This window comes from Leptidea sinapis, chromosome Z, assembly GCF_905404315.1.
Source record: "Leptidea sinapis chromosome Z, ilLepSina1.1, whole genome shotgun sequence".
NCBI lineage: Eukaryota > Metazoa > Arthropoda > Insecta > Lepidoptera > Pieridae > Leptidea > Leptidea sinapis.
Window position 1 is genome coordinate 12813704 of NC_066312.1, and position 17222 is coordinate 12830925.

Genomic DNA, 17222 nt, shown 5'->3' on the forward strand with positions numbered 1-17222 from the left:
GTTTAGTGGAAGGGAGGTTTCTAGCTTCGAATTAATGGTAGAATCTGAACTCAAATAACGGGTTTTAAAATGCAATTTTGAAAAAATATAGTTACAATTAACTGAATTTAGCTTACAAGTAATATGGATACAACACACATAAAAACATCATTTAAAACACATTGGCTACCTAAAACAAACGCGTACCTTTAAACCAGCAAGCTGCAAGTGAGTTTGGGCGACATTGCTTGTAAGACTTCCTCTCAAATTAAACTAAATTTAAAGATTTGTGTGAGCAAAAATCATTCTTTCGAATAATATCAGCGGTATTTCTGCGATTGCATAAATTACAAATTCACACGTTCTGTGAATTATATCTGACGGTCTATGAGTTTACAGCGACATAAAAAAATTACATATTTGATGCTTTGTATAACTAAATACTAGTATTTAACTACTCTACTAGTGAACATTTCTTATCTACACTAGGCGCTTTCAGTTTCTTTTTAATTTTCTTTAGTACAGCTAAGCTAAATTATCTATCACTTTATATCCTCTAAACATCTTGTGTAAAAAGGTTTTGTTAGCATATAAAGACGTATTCAGATGTGTAAAAACAAATTCCGCTGAAAAAATGCAACAAGAAGTCTAGGTGTCCTTGGATCTATAGCATGTAACTATGACCAGCCATGAATGATATTTCCAATTACAATTAGTACTCCGTGTTTAGTAGGTTGCTCAATACGCTTCTTTATATATAGTGACCGCACCATCGCTTCCGATAACTGCTTGTGTTCAGGAACATTATAATTAATTGTCCTCTTTACTACAGCCAATGGCAAATATTTACCATTTTTTTCTATATAGAATTTACTGCATAATATACGTGAAGTATAGGACATTGCGCAAAATACGTTGGTGATTGTTTCATCATAGTTATCTCATTGTGTTCTTATCTTACTGCTACCTGTCGTATGCTCAGTTTTAATCACTATATTTAGCAAGCCCATGCAATGGAGGAAAGTGCTGTCACGCAAGAAACAAATCTTTTGGCGCCGTGTAAAAGAGTAAGTCTATTTAAAAACAATTTTATACGTTATTCTTAATTTTTAACACATTAACGTGAAACATTAGTTTTAATGACGGTTGCGTTTTATTATGCAATTCTTACTTACAACAATGTTATAAGTAACCAAAATGTATTTATACGTTTTTTTGCAGCGAAATACAGCTGAATATAATACGGCATTTTACTGCTGCATAGTTTATCTTGAGTTCTAAAACTAATTCAATTGCCTTATCAGTACAACTACTATTGGTTCAATGATATTTACGTTACTTGTTTAATGCAGCTAATATTCACTAAAATAACGCAGATAGGCTATTATTACTCACAGGATGTATATGTAGTGTAGTGGTTGTATTAAATTGTATATTATGTGTCCCTTCATCTTATTTATATAGAAGAAATTATCACTCTATAATCACAGGAGCGTCGCTGTTCTTTACCCTTAACCCAAAATCTGAATATCTTTTTTGTATCTCAAGTACGAAATAACACACCGCAAACGGCAATTCCTACAGTTCTACCGACAAAATGACTGAAAATGTACGTCGTATGCGTTGAGTCTGTGAAATATCTGCCAAAGATATTTTGCGTGGGACGCAGACATTTTGTGGGCCGCAGACTCGATAGCACAAAAAGTGTGTCGTCTGCGATAGGCCTTAAGGTAGGTCAAGGCGCTTGTTTGTGAAGTAACCTATATAGTATGTTGCCTAGAACACTCCTTCCAAGAAATGCATTCCTAAGTTAGGTTGTGCGTCGTAGTAAGTTCCTTGAAGAACGCATCACATCCAGATAGTGTGATATAATTAAATTAGTAACGTGTGGTTTCAAAGTGTCATAGACAGCAGGGGCTAGGTCCAAACTCCAATTGCTCTACAGAACACTCTCCGCAAGATCGATGGTTTAACAGAGTGCAGGATCCCAGATCCTAATGGCTCTGCGTTGCACACGGTCAAATGGTTCAAGCTTCAATTCCTCTGAATGATATCTGGGCGTTTATATAATAGACTTACAATATACTAGCGTATAGACTAAACGTACGAGACAGAAGGCACCTGTGTCTGCCGTGAACTTCAATCAACATAATTGTTGATAACTGGTAACCTGTTCCCCTGGGGACCAGATGATAAAAGAAAAAAGAATAGCAAACGGATGGAAGCAGTACTGGTTTCTCAAGGAGATCACGAAAAGCAAGGAACTAAACATAAACAATAAAAGGAAAGCTTATACCACCTGTGTCATGCCCTGTATAACTTATGGCTGTGAAACTTAGGCCCTAACTGAACAACATAGAAACAAACTAACAGTGTGCCAGCGATGGAGACAAGTCTATTGGGGATAAAAATTAAAGATATAATCTCTACCTCAGATCAGAGAAAGTACCAAAGTCCCTGACATACTTATCAACAAAAATGGAGATGGACAAGCCATATGCTACACTGTAATGTCGAAAAATGGTACAAGCAAGTTACCCTTTGGTACCCAAGGGATGATAACCGAGGACGACCCACAAGACGCTGGGAAGACGAGCTCCGCGATACTCTTGGTACACACTGGACTAGGGTGGCTCTTGATCTAGTACATTGGAGAGAATAAGAGGAGGCCTTTGCCAATAGGCACTCCGAAATTAGAGATATAATTAAGATTTTTGTACATTTTATTTATTATTAGCATTTTTGTAAATTCTCGGAGAAATAAAGGCTATTTTTATTTTATTACGTACTAGCAAAGAATAGGTATGCAATATCGCCTTGTCAAAGTATAGCACCTGACGGAATCGCTCTACAAATGCTCTGCAGTCCAGAAGCTCGTTTTTGCTAGTGAAATTATTGGGGCTAATAAGACTTAACATCATAATATGTCTCAAGGTGACGATAGTAATGGCGACGACTCTCAGATTTTTTGGTTCAATCAAAAACCCTGATTACAGGCAGGGAATATCACCTATCATAAGGGGAGTTTTGCGGCAGGCCAGAGATGAGAACAATCAATGTATTGCCTTGCTCTAGTGTGAACTCAGTTTCGTCTATGTTAGTTCAGGTTTTAGAAACTTTATTTATCTCAAAAAGATTTACAAATTCACTTACGGTGATAATTCTATTCTAGTAACAGAAAAAACATATATGCTACATAAATAAATAATTAAACATATATTAAAACAATAACAAAAGTACATCTACTGTCTAATTGATTACAAGAACCTACATATACGGACAAACATATTATCTTATCATTTTGTTTTATTTACTAAAACAAAAAATGAAACAATATTTACCTACTTAAAATATGCAATTTAGTTATCTGTGTTTACGATCCTTCAATATGTGTGTATTTAGTAATTTTTTAAAAGTCTTCTTCTCTTTTATATCTTTAGGCAATTTATTAGTTATACTTAAATCTGCGAATCCTCAATTGTAATATTTCTTCTCGCAAAAGTTTGTTCTTTTCTGAATGCTAAGACAAATATTATGTTTTTCTTGATGATGAGTGATGAATATTTTTTGAACGTTTATCTTTTTGTGAATGTTTATTTATTTTTATTTATTTATGATTCCTTACAGCTAACAAAATGAAAACAGTATATTAAAAATTATACAGAATAGATACGCCAATTAAAAGGAACACTACAATAAGTATGTTATTTGCGTATTTAGATTCAGTTCGAGATAGCATTTTATTATGTAATTAAACTGAATTAAAGCACCTTAATATAGAAAAGGCAATTAAATGTTACAGTCATATAATGTATACTTTGCTGTTAAATAATTTTCAGGCGCTTATTTTTATTTTTTATTTCCTACACATTAATAATTTGTAATAGGTAGGTATATCTAAACAATGTATTTTACAAAACAGCCGACTTCAAAAATACAGCTTTAAAAAGCTAAAAAAATCAATTTAACGAACGCAGAGATGCTGTTTGAAGTACCTACTTTTGACAGAGAGACAATTTTTGAGAGCATGTGTGTACATGTTGTATTCATATTTGATTCTCCGTCGCATCAGGGTTTGTCTAGCCTAACCTCAGGTCGATTTATAAAGGTCGGTCAACGAAACTTAACCTGTTTTGTCTCTCTTTCCTCAAATTGAACATAAATGCGTTAGTAGTAGACCAAAAGACGCTAGTTTTTTGACTAAGGCTTGACTTTTGATTTGTCAAAACTAGTTTAAAACAAATTGACAGTAGCTCTATAAATTTAGAATATTTATTTTTGTTTTGGTAGAGTAACCCCCTTATTTATAATAGTCTTCAAACTTAAAGCATTGCTAATTCTCACTCTTTCTTCTTCTATTGACCTAAGTCAGAATGAGAAAAAACACTCCTTAGCGGCTGTTTAAAGTTAGCGGACCATTATGAATAATGGGGTAAGTTTATATTATGTAAGTATCTTAGTTGATAACTTTCTCGATCATTAATCAATTTATGCTCTCTTTTGCAAAAAATCGGGCACCTAGGTAAATAACCTGTTTCACTTGCATCTTCAGATTATTTCATAATTCTATGTAGTTTGTATCATCACAATACTTTAATAAACAAACAAAAAGTAGTTTCTATCGGTTTCGTCATTACATTTCGATGGAATTAATGAAAATTGATCCCAGAGTCTAAACAGCTAGTTTCTTAAATAAAAAAGCAGGCTAAAAACTGAAGTTTTTTGTAACAAAAAATAAAAAGTAAAAGTTTAATATCGAGTGTGGCCCCCTCTCGCTTAATTGACAGCTTGTATTCATCCAGGCATGCTATAGATGCTATTCTTAATTATTTTTTGGTATTATTTCTTTATAGTGAGCGCAAGCGTCCATAAAAATAAAATTTTCTCCAAGAACCATAATGTTTTATGTCTTCAAAGCAAATTCCTGCGAAACGTTCCCCTTGCCTTTGTAGTACACGCCAACGTGGGCCCTCACCATAAAGTGGTATTCTGGCTTCATCCGAGAACAATACTCTACCCCAGTCCTCTTGAGTCCACGTCGCACAATTTCGAGCGAAGTTACGTCTAGCAACTCTGTGCTTACGGCGTAATTTAGGGCCACAGGCTGGACGGCGATATATACGCATCGAGAAACCTCCTCCTGACAGACCATAAGCTGGTTTGCACACATCTCACTTCCTGTAGGGTCTTTTTAAGGTTGACATAAGAAGATTTGCTATTTCTCCATGCCTGGTTTACCAGGAAGCGATCTTCTCAAGCTTCTATGCACGGTTTTCGTCCAAACCCAGGCTTCTTGTGATGGAACCAATCTCTTAATATCGTTGCCAAGTCCTCTGGACAGTTGAACGACTCATATTTAGCCTCTGGAACATATAACATTAACTACACCCTTCCTCAAGTAGCACTATCATTTTGCTCGCTGCTATCGATCTATCAATAATTTTAGAGACCGCTAAATAATGATATGAGGACTTAAAAATATCAAAGAAATAGGACAATCCGACTACAACTATCTAAAAATGGTTTAAGAGTTAATACGAACGATCAACGATTCCCGCCACAATACACAATTTTAACTGCAATTTTTGTTAATGTCCGACTATGTCTTTAATTTGAATTTGGAATAAACTTTTTTATGTATTTACAGACTCCTTCCTCTCTTGAGAAAGTCTGTAAATGACGACTCAAAATTCAAGTTTCGCGTTAACTAATATACATCCTATGGCTATTTGTAGTAATATAACCGATATTGGACAACATTCCGATAAATGTCGCACGTAGTATCAGAAAAATGAAATCTTAGGCGATTGCCAATTCTGAGATCATCTAGAAAATAAAGACAAATAAGACTTCAAAAATACAAGGAATTAATAGGGCAAGGCAATGACCTTCTATCATTGGAGCAAGGAAATACTTCAAACCTATAGCCCATAGACATATTCTAGCGCGTACAATGCGCATTTCTTCTCTTGCTTTTATACAACCGATAAAAACATGCTAGAAATATTTGTTTAATGTGCGTGACAAGCTACGTGTTACACTCGCGATTTTTATGATACTTTGTGTTAGTGTGCGTGAATTGCTTAAAATATAGGTTAGTTCTTAACTCAATTTTTTTCAACGTTTTCATTTCTTTATTTTTAGTAGTGATTAATTAGTAATTACTTTATAGAAAACATTTAGGACCAGTAACGACATTTTGACGAGCTGTAACCACATTTTTTTCCAATTTATGGTTTAATGTTTTGCTTGAAAATTTAGTAATCGTCGTACGAACTATTTATTCGTCATGTAGTTATATAATGTCAAGTAATGGTTTAACCTCACATTAGGGATAGGTACTTACGTATAAAGTTTTACGATCATAAATCAGCAGAGTTATACTTGTTTGCAGTCAGGGTTTATTAATAGAGTTGTGTTTTTTTTATTGCTATGAAAAAATATAGTCAAGAACATTTAAAGCCACATATACTACCACACATTACCACATATACTACCACACATTACCACATATAACACTAGAAATAAGAGATTGCTTGTAACTAATTCTAGTAGGCTTCATAAGATACATAAAAGGTTTAAGGGTAAATGTATACACTTCTATAATAAAGTCCCAGCCACTGTTCAGGCATTATCTATAAATAAATTTAAAAGTTGTATTAAAAATGGCTCTGCCGTTAGTCCTACTATAATACTCCACAGCTGAATATCTAAGTGATCGGACAGCCTGGGATTAGATTATGATTATTTTATAGCAATAGCATTGTAGGTACAATATTGTATATTTTTATTAAAAAGAGCGCAAAATAAAAATGCTGGGAGAGTTTCTTGCGCCGCGTCTTCTCTCTCAGAGTGCCATTTGTTTCCGAAGCGGTGTATAATATACTAGATATTAGAAATGACATCAAAAAGAATCCTAAAGGAATCAATTTTGAGAAAATAAATGCCTTTTATGCCTTCTTACACTGATTAGTCCCGACGGCTGTGATGTGCAGCACACATCGGAGCTCAGCTGAGTTCCGATAGGAGTTGGCTAGAGTTTGATGGGATTTTATTTCTTATAGTTAATACTTTTATGGTTTGATCTACATTTTTGAACTTACATTTACAAGCTGTTCTTTTATTTACAAACCACTTTCAATCGAAGCTATCTTTCTTTTCTTTTTGTAAGTTAAAGTAAGCGACATAACGTGTGCGCCTAATGTGTATATGTAAAGTGAGAAATAAACGATTTTGTATTTCTAACCGACTCCAAAAAAGAGGAGGTTCTCAATTCGATCGGTATTTTTTATGTATGTACACCGATTACTCTGAGATTTATGATCCGATTAACGTAATTTTTCGATGCGGTATACCCTTTGGTCCCATAAAAATTATACATAGTTTGGCCCAGTCGTTTTAATTTTATGAACATTTTTATGATTTTTTTTTTGTTTACGTGGATGATATAATTGTTTTTTGTGTATGGCTTTTTAGAAGTTTTCATTTAGGTTGATTATATATTATTATTATAACTGACACTAAAAAGTAAAAAATAAAAAAAAACTACGTTTAAAAAACCGACTTCAAAAACTGAAAAGTATCAAATACTTAATTGAATACACCTCTTATGCAAACCTTTACCTTTAATATTAATAATAAACTATTATTTGTATGTGCTACATATCGATAGCTTTAAAGTAGGTGCCAAGCCACATGTATTAGTAGGTAAGTACCTACACTCGCCACGCGTGACTTTGAGCAGGATAGCTTCGTTTAGAACAAAACAACACGCGTGGCCAGACAACCTTAATAAGTAAGTAAGCTGTAGATAATATTAAGTTTTATTTTGTGTATGGCTTGGCACCGACTTAAACCCTATCAATAGGTAGAACATGTAAATAATAGTATTGATATTAAAGGATCTTTTTTTGTGTGGAGGAGGAGTGCATTGAGATTAATTCAAATTCTGAAATTGTGACTTTATTCTTATAAGACTTTAGGATAAAGTGTTTCATAATCAGTGTGATACTCACGACGTAAGAGTTTTACTTTATCAGATACAGAGATACGTCGGGTATCTCAGATGCTGATAAACTAAAACTCTAAAAGCTAGATAATTCATAGTTAGTGTGTTGATAGGTGTGCCAAGGAAATCTTATCCTGAATTCAGCTTCATAACATCATCCGAATCGAGTTGAGGGTTTGAAAATATGATAATCTCTTCCACATTAGGTAGGCAGCTCACCTCACCCAGCTCGTACGTGCAGTCATTCAGCAGGAGTTTCCCCAATAGGAAATAACACTCCTACGCTGGGTTTATTTTACTTGCAGAATTACGGCCGTTTTCAATAACCTATCTATCAATAATCTATCCTTAGTTTAACTTACTAGTGGTAAGACAAATATATCCTTTTACGCTTACTTACATTTCAATAACCTATCGACTTACGGCCGTTCCCAATATTCGGTCTATCTCTTACTTGAGATAAAAATCGTAACTATCATTGACTTATCTGTCCCAATAAACATATCGACGGTGACTCACCTTATCCGTTCACGCTGTCTGTCAATGGGACGACGAATAGCTTACCAGCGATAGAAGTTTGTATGGAAATAGCAATTCACGCGTCCCAATATAAGGCGATAAGTATTACTTATCGAGTATATTGAGACAGCTTCAGATTATTGACAGCTAATTACTGACAGTAGAAGGTAGTAATTTATCTCTATCTGTAGATAGTATATTGTGAACGGCCGTTAAAGCATTCGTGGACATAAGTATGGATAGATAAGATGTTGTCATTTAACGGTGACAGCAATGTATCCGTAACTAGAGATACGTTATTGAAAACGGCCGTTTACCAGTCACTCTAACCAGACCAGAACTTAGGACCTTCCTGAGATGTTCGCAGACTCCTCGGAGTTACCTCATATTTTCCAGAATTTTTGCCTATATATAAGATATGCAAGAGTGGAAAGTACAACCCAGGATAACATGAGTAACTGTTTCGTCCTCAACCAGACATCTCTGCACTCTGCCCTTACTTGAAGTATTAAGAGAAATTGTATTTTATTACTTATAATAAGAAATTTTCTCAGTGCTGTGATTCGCGAAGGTTTTCACTATCTGTAAACTGAATAAGTTTAAATGGTGTGGCTTAAATTATAAAATCTATGATATTTATCTCAAGTTAAATCGTTTCAGGGATAAGTGTCGAATACGTCAATGAAGTATAACTTCAATCGCGCGTAAATATTACACGCACACACTTTTTTTTTATCAATAACTTAAACAGATGTACAATTTTTTACTCTTAATTTGTTGTGCGCGCGTAAATGTTGCGCATTCGATGTTAGAATACCGACAGACTGTTTGATACCGACTGAACTGGTTATCATTCCGATGCACGACACACGAACTAGTCAGTGCGTTTCAAACCAATTGGTCCCGAACCCAGTGAAATGCACATCGGTAACGTCAATTTTGAAAATAACAGTAAGTCAGTGCGACATACCATTGAACATGGTAACGAACCTGTAGCGCGCGCGCCTAATTCGATAGTGTATTTACACTATTAGCTTCCAACAGAGCGACAGCCTGCGCTTACTCACTTGACAAGTCGTCACTATCTATTCACTTATTTTAATATTCACTCTGCAGTTTGTGAGTAGTGTTCATTCAGTCGCGCGCCAGATGTAACGTATTCGCGTTACCTATTACACTGTTGTCGTGCTAGTTTATTGTGTAAAGCGATTGGTTAGATGTTGTATTCCTGCATAATAATAGTATTAACTGCACAATATGGACTCAGAAGCAACAGCTGTTAAGGTATGTATCACAATTTTGAATTTGCTATGCGAAATGTTTGAGCAACTGCAATTATATTTTATTATGTTGTAGAGTGCTAATTCTCTGTATATCTTTAGCTGTTGCGTTATTTAGGTCGATATTATAGTATTTTCTTCTGTTTACTTTAAATAATTTTATACTAAGTGATTTGTTAATTGTACCTATATTTTCAAATATTTCTTATATATTTATTAGTTTTATAATTGAAAGTTAGTATTTGAAATATAATTTGAGAATTTATTTATATTTTAAGGAGGCTAGACATTACCTATGTAATAGGTTCAAATTGAGTTATTCTTGCAAGTGGCGTATTTAACTATAATATCTTCTCTTACAACGGTTAACAAATTTTCATCAGGTACGTAAATTACAGAGGTACTTTACTATGATGAAGGTAATGCTTATACGTAATTATAATGATTGTCCAATTCCACTTTTTTACTTCGTGTTGTCTGTACTATTTATTTTTTATTTCAACCTCAGCGAGTTCACGAATTTATATTGGTGAACTCAATTAATTAGTCGTTTTCAAATTATATTCCACAATGTTGCTACAATAAAACGTGCTTAATTAATTTATTTTGATAAATTAATTAATTAATTAATTTATCACAATAAAGCTAGGGGACAAATTTCGACAAATTTCTGAGGCTCCAAGTGTGAATTTGAGTAAATTGTGACTAAGGTTTTAAGCGTAATATATACATTTGGTATGTATTACGTTTTACTCTGGGCCGTCCAAAAGATAATGTTAAAGGAGTTAAGCTTTTTTTAAGTCAAACCCACAGACGTCTATCCACAAGAGATTGACCATATATCGCATTCCAATCATAATTTAGTATAATTAATTAAAAATAGTCAATTAGCAAAACATTAAATGAGTATAGTGAAACAAATGATCCAAGGCAGATTGATTTCAAACAGAGGTGGATAATCCTTGACCTCCAAGCAGTGCAAACTTAACCCCACTTCATCACCATCAACATCACCATCAGCCGGAATTCGTTCACTGCTGGACAAAGGCGTCCCCCAAAGATCTCCACGACGATCGGTCCTGCGCTACCCTCATCTAAAGTATTCCGGTGATCTTGACCAGATCGTCGGCCCATCTAGTGACGGGCCTACCAACACTGCGTCTTCCGGTACGTGGTCATCATTCGAGGACTTCTCAGCCACCGAAACCATCATCCACCGAACTATGTGCCCTGCCTACTGCCACATCACTTTCGCAATTACTTAAATCCACTTGACAATAATATTTTTATGGAGTTACAAACAGAACATGGACTCCTCCTACACTACCAGGAATGTTGATTATCTCAAAAAGAGCATCCTAATATATATCATCTAAATATACATTTTATATCATATATATATATTCTACATACATATATATATATGTAGAAATAAGATAGCCGAAATAACAGCGGATTTAGATGATATAAAATAAACTACGATTCCATAATAGCAGATCATTAGGGCGCACAACTTTTTAATAGTCTACCTTCATCTCTCAAAAAGATTAAGTGGCTAAAAACATTTAAATGTGAGTTTTCAGACTATATTGTTTCAAAGTTTTTATAAAACACATGTCTGAAATTGTTTGTTATGTGACAGTGACCTGTAAAAGTGTGTAATCATAAATTTTGTGTAGAAGAATAAGTACTATAATGTATATGTATGTACTGAACATGTAAAGAACGGCGGATAAATTATTACATCATTTGATGTTCTCATGTAAGTGACAATATTATGTTTTTAATGAGAAACAAATATCTTTAAACCTAAACCTAATCCTGCAAGGCCGCATACAGCAAAAAGCGGCTCGAATATTTGAAGATCAAATCACCAATTTACTTGATTCTTCAGCATTCCGTAGTGATGTGGAGTATCTAGGCAACTACTGCCTCATAAAACACGGAAAATATTCAGAGAACTTTTTCAGGGAGCTCTATCAGCAGCTATTTTATTAGCACCATGCCATGCCAGTGGCAATCATGTCAAGAATACTAAAATCGTAACACGTTACTCCCTTTTTTCTACAGATTAATTCCAAGCCACTTAGAAAGCATTGCGAAAAAAGTTTTCTTTGTATGAAGCCCTGGCTAATAGTAATTATTTAAAAATATGTGATTATTAACGAGTAAAAATAACATCTTAATAATTTCAAATATTAAGTATTTAGTGAGAGCTAAATTGATTTATCGTGACTCATTGAAAAATGGATCAGCGGATTTACCAATACCATCGTTAAACAAAGCATCAGTTGATAGTTTGGCTGTTTCTAAACGAACCAACGCCTTCCAGAATGAATCGCTCGAGGAGCGCAGGTAAAATTAAGATCACTAGTTTCTTCAGTATGACGGAGTACATAGTGGCGATTCTATTACGAAATCCAGGCTGCAAAAGCTGCTACGCCGAATGGTATACTACAAAATACCTGCCAGATGGTTTCACAGCCATGAGAGACAGGCGACCGAATACTGGGCACTGCAAGCTATTGCCTCACCACGACAACGGGCCCTCTCACTCAGGGCTCAAAACAAGTGACTTCCTTGACACCACACCGGTCAAAGTCACGTTCGAGAAGGCCGTAGAAGAGGTGTATGTGGCAAACTTAAAATAGAGGTTTCTAAAACTGGTTAAGACGCATGAGAGAGAGAGGCTGGATGAGAGTACTTTGAAAAGATTTAATAAAATTTTCTTATAAATACACGGTGATTTTTTAATTTCTCAAAACTTTCTGAGTGCCCAACTTGCAATTACCGCTATTTCAAATTTAATATCACGTTATCCTGAAACTGGTAAACACTAAACATATAATTGGATGTTAGAAAGAATACATAGTCAAGCGAAATCAACATGCCTTTTGCTATGTTAGGAAGTATGTGGAAGATTCTAGAGTAATTTTATTAAATAACTGCAGCTGTTGCAGTTCTACAGTAGAACCTATCCGTTCCAAGTCGGAAGAAAGCCTACCCTACCTGTTCCAAGAAGATACTCGATTGTTAGTCTAACGCATGTGAAGTCACAGGCAAAACTAGCCATACAGTAATAGAAAAAATATAAAACGAAACATCTCCACCCGCGGCTCTTACATGCAGAATTCAAAGCGATCCCACGGGAACACCAAAAAATTTCGGGATAAATCAATGTACCTCCTTTCTTGTACCCATAACAACGTGTTATGATCGGTTGATTAGTTAACGCGTGAAAGCGTAACAAATTCGCATATTTTATCATATTGACTAGGCTACATATACCAGAAAACTAAAGTATATATGTATATATACTGTATAGTACTGTGGTCTTTATTCTTGGAGCTATCAACGCGGACTTCATAAAAGATTTTGATAAAGTGAAATATATAAATATTTTTTGCAAAACTTTCCATAAAAGATGTCGGGAGCCTTTTTTAAATTGGTGCTGGTGGGATGGGAATTTTTGAAGTCTTGTCAGGAGTGCCACAAGGATCACAACTGGAACCATAGCTTTGAACGATATGTGAGTGTTGCAGACGTTCAAAATATTTTGACTTTTGCTGATTTGTCTCCAATTGTGACTCTATGCACTTTTCCAGTATATTAAGGCCTGACATTAACCCTACTTTCCAGATAAACAGCACGGCAAATTGTAAGGAAAACTGAATTAGAGACTTATGAGTAATGTTGGACAGCAAACTCTGGTTTAACACACTAGACAACATTTTCAGAGGATATCGCATATATCGTGTATATAGCTTGGTTCTGCGTAATTGTCGACTGCAGGTCTTCCAGCGGTGAACTAATGCCGTTCAATAGCGTTCATGGCTAGCTAACTGCAGCATCGCATGAAATTCTTTCTACGATATAAATAAGAAGATTCTAGAACGGGTGCACATGAAATTTATGTGGCATTTCGTTTATTACTGTTTTCTTAGAAAACTTCTACGCCATCGTCAAATATTTTAAAATAAAGTCTGCAGAGTTAACTTCAACAATTTATTCACATCAATACTACAACTTTATACGTAAGTGCGAAACCGCCGACGGCCATACGTATGAATATAAAATTATATTGGAGTTTTAATTTTCATCCTGTAAATTCATACACTATTCAACATGCACGCATAATTTTAATTAACTTTTATGACAGTCGATATTGCAATATTATGTAAACTTGTTATCAGTCTTTATTTAATGAAAGTACTTAACTGAATGTAATTGCGAATCTGTTCCACAATGGGCATGAAAATTGTCACATTATGTTTAGTTATTGAAGCGTTAAGTATGTTGTACGACTCTATATTTACTCCCGCCTTACGGTGCATTGACAAACAGACACCGAGTACGTCTATTTGATTGAAATTAATTTTTGGTTTATGAACATATTAATTAATATTATGTTTAACATTTTAATAGGGTTCGTAAATAAAAAACACAATATGTGCTTATGAGCAAAATTTATCTGTCATTATTAAATGGGTACTTTAAAATTAGTAAACTGGTGGGTTGATTGAAGTACGTTTTACGTCTGGTGATCTAGCTTATATTACTTTGACGCCTGAATAAAGGACGAATGCATTTAGATACCACATTTGTAACACAGACTACAACAATAATATTCGATTCAATGTTTAAATTGCCTTTTAAAAGAAAAGAAGCCGCCAAAGAAGTTTTCACTTCAAAGAACAGTTTATACGGTTCAATAGAAAAGGAAAGAAAAATTATGCCGGTTATCTTTCAAGTACTATTGAACTAATTTTGCGACCTTGTACTTTATCTTCACTGTTACTAACTTAAAGGAATGTTGTCAGTTTCGAAATACAGATATCAATAGCCATAGTTTGCATCGTGTAACTATCTATACTCAGTGACAGAAGTAAGTTTTATTAGATTTTTGTTATCTTCAATTTCTATGTCAACAGTCTTCGTTCGTTTCAAGTGGCCTTTTATCATGTGCCTTCAAGATGTGACTGTTTTATCAAAACTCGTTGTGGCCCCGTGCCAATATAGTAAATATAATAAAATAATATTTGTTACGTAAATCATAAAGCAATGTGAAGATTCCATTCATCTACTTACTACGGAGATTAGTCATGATTAATTTATAATATACAATCGTAACGAAAAATAAACATTTATCTTTACTTTTTATTAATAATTAAAATCTTATTATGTTAGTTATTCAAGCAGGATTTACGAAACACAAAATAGTTTGAAAAGGGAACGTTTGCTTGTAAAGCTTATTATTAAAGTGTAGGTTTTATTTTATGTTAATCTCTTGTTTGTATTTTCTCTCAATTAGATACGTTCTCTTCTAAAGTTAAAGTATAATAGCATATTGTTTACGCTGACATCAAGCATAACAATTGTAAATGCGTGTGAATTTTTGTGTGAAGGCTTTTTGAAGCAAATGCCTCTGAATGAATGAAACAGAGGCATAAAAATAAATGAAGTTACCTGTAACTGTGGAAATTAAATTAAATTTCACAATTATATACAGACTCCAGAGGTTTTAATGACACGCTAAGGGCAAACATATACAGACTAAAAAAATGATGGCAGCATTAAGACGCTCTGATATATTTTCAGAATATTTGAGACTCAAAATTGTCTGATGCAAAAAGCAGGAGAGGAAATCTCACGTGTACAGGTTTGAGAAGAATGAGATTGAGATCGACAATTGTATATTTTCATCCAAAGATTTTCCAATATATACAATGAAAAAATGGGTCCGTTTAATGAACTGGCGATGACGCGATATGTTGAAATCAATTTCAACACATTTTTATTATAAGACATTTCGCTTTTTCCAAAGCAGATTAGTGGTAATTATTGAATAATTACCACGAAAATTCGTATGATATCGTATTTCAAAATGGTTTTTTTTTCACTAACGAGATACTATCGCCTTTTTCTGCCGCATGTGTAAGGACTATGTTTCAGTTTGATGATACTTATCGCTACTTGCAGAAAGCACCCATAAAGATAATGTTTCATTATATCACATTATATATATTGACTGTCAAAGCGAAAAAGAAAGTGAGGGTATTATGTTTAATGAAACATTAACTTGAAGGATGCTTTCTGCAACTAGCGGTTAAGGTCTCATCTCTCAAAGAAACGTTTTTTTTTGATGCTATATAAATATACTGTGCAGTACATTTTAAAAATCTTGAGTGGAATGGCATGGACATTGACATTGGCATGACATTGGACAGTGACATGACATTGGACAGGGCGAATTACCAGGAGACCGTGTTGTGAATTCTTCCCATAAAACAATCATAATATCACAGTAGTCGTTTAATCGATGAAAGAATCTACAGAAATTTTCGTAATAACATTAATCACTTTGTTAAAGAACAGTTAGTCTCTATATATATATAATGAAAATGGTCTTGTTTTGAGGCTCTTTCAAACCTTAACTATTGATGTATCGATATGAAACTACCACCATTCGATACGAAATTTATCCAAGATGGTTTATGGCTTCTTATTATTTTATTTTATTTGTAATAAGATGAATAAAATTTAAAATTCGCCAAAAAGCGGGCGGGAACGGCTAGTGTATTTGATAAAGATATTATGTTATGTTGCTTGCAATTTTCAACCTCGCATGTTTTAGATTTCATCTCCACATTATCTTGGTTATTAATTAGCGTTATTAATTGACCTTTAGTTCCTTTATCATCTGTTGTGGACCATCAGAGCATACCACACAGCAATGATTTACTATAGGCGTTATTATTGTCGTGCGCTTGTTGATTTTATTATTTACGTGAAACCTTATATGATAGTTTTACTGGAATTGAAACATGAATTAAAATCTTGCTCCAATCAATACATATTACGTTCTATTCTTCAAACTTCTATATTCGTCTCACTATCTTGATAACAATAGACTTACAATATAAACAATATGTTATGTTTTTTTTTAAAGTGATCTAAAGGATCTACTTTACAGTTGATAAGCTGCTCAACCCCAATATTTGCATATTAGGAATTTTGAATTGAGATGTCGCTGCCACAACCTGAGAGTTGAACATAGCAAACAGAATTTTATAACGAGGCGGTGTACTGTTGTGTGTTAGAGCACCGGCACGGAACGCCGGTGGTCGTGGGTTCGAATCCCGCATCATTCATAAAATTATGTTTTTCAAATTTTATTTGTGACTTATAATATACTAGCGTATAGACAAACAAAACGTGCGTGAGAGAAGAACATCTCTGCCGGAGATACAGCAAGTTAGAAAAGATTATTACTGTGATTGATTTTTATTCACAAGTCGTAAACAGTGAGCCACGCTTGAGATTAGCTCCTTTGTATTTTGAATATTAAACTAGGTAATGCACACATTGACAAATCAAAATTGGATACGTATTGTCGGGCTGTCTGATCGTCTATAAGCTTTAATTCTAAGCCAGGT

The 17222-nt window shown here is 34.2% G+C and overlaps 1 protein-coding gene across 2 annotated transcripts in view; it reads left to right on the top strand.

Moving 5' to 3' along the window:
• Positions 1–896: 896 nt before the first annotated feature.
• The window catches only part of LOC126979040 (peptide transporter family 1-like), a 40436-nt gene continuing 24110 nt past the window's right edge, over positions 897–17222 (top strand). Inside the window, exon 1 of one of the 2 annotated variants that reach the window (XM_050828215.1) lies at positions 897–1046. In XM_050828215.1, coding sequence (XP_050684172.1) covers positions 993–1046 — 54 coding nt within the window. In that variant the 5' untranslated portion in view covers positions 897–992. Of the gene's footprint in view, positions 1047–9576; positions 9791–17222 lie in introns of those variants that run through there. The other variant, XM_050828216.1, reaches the window with a different exon arrangement.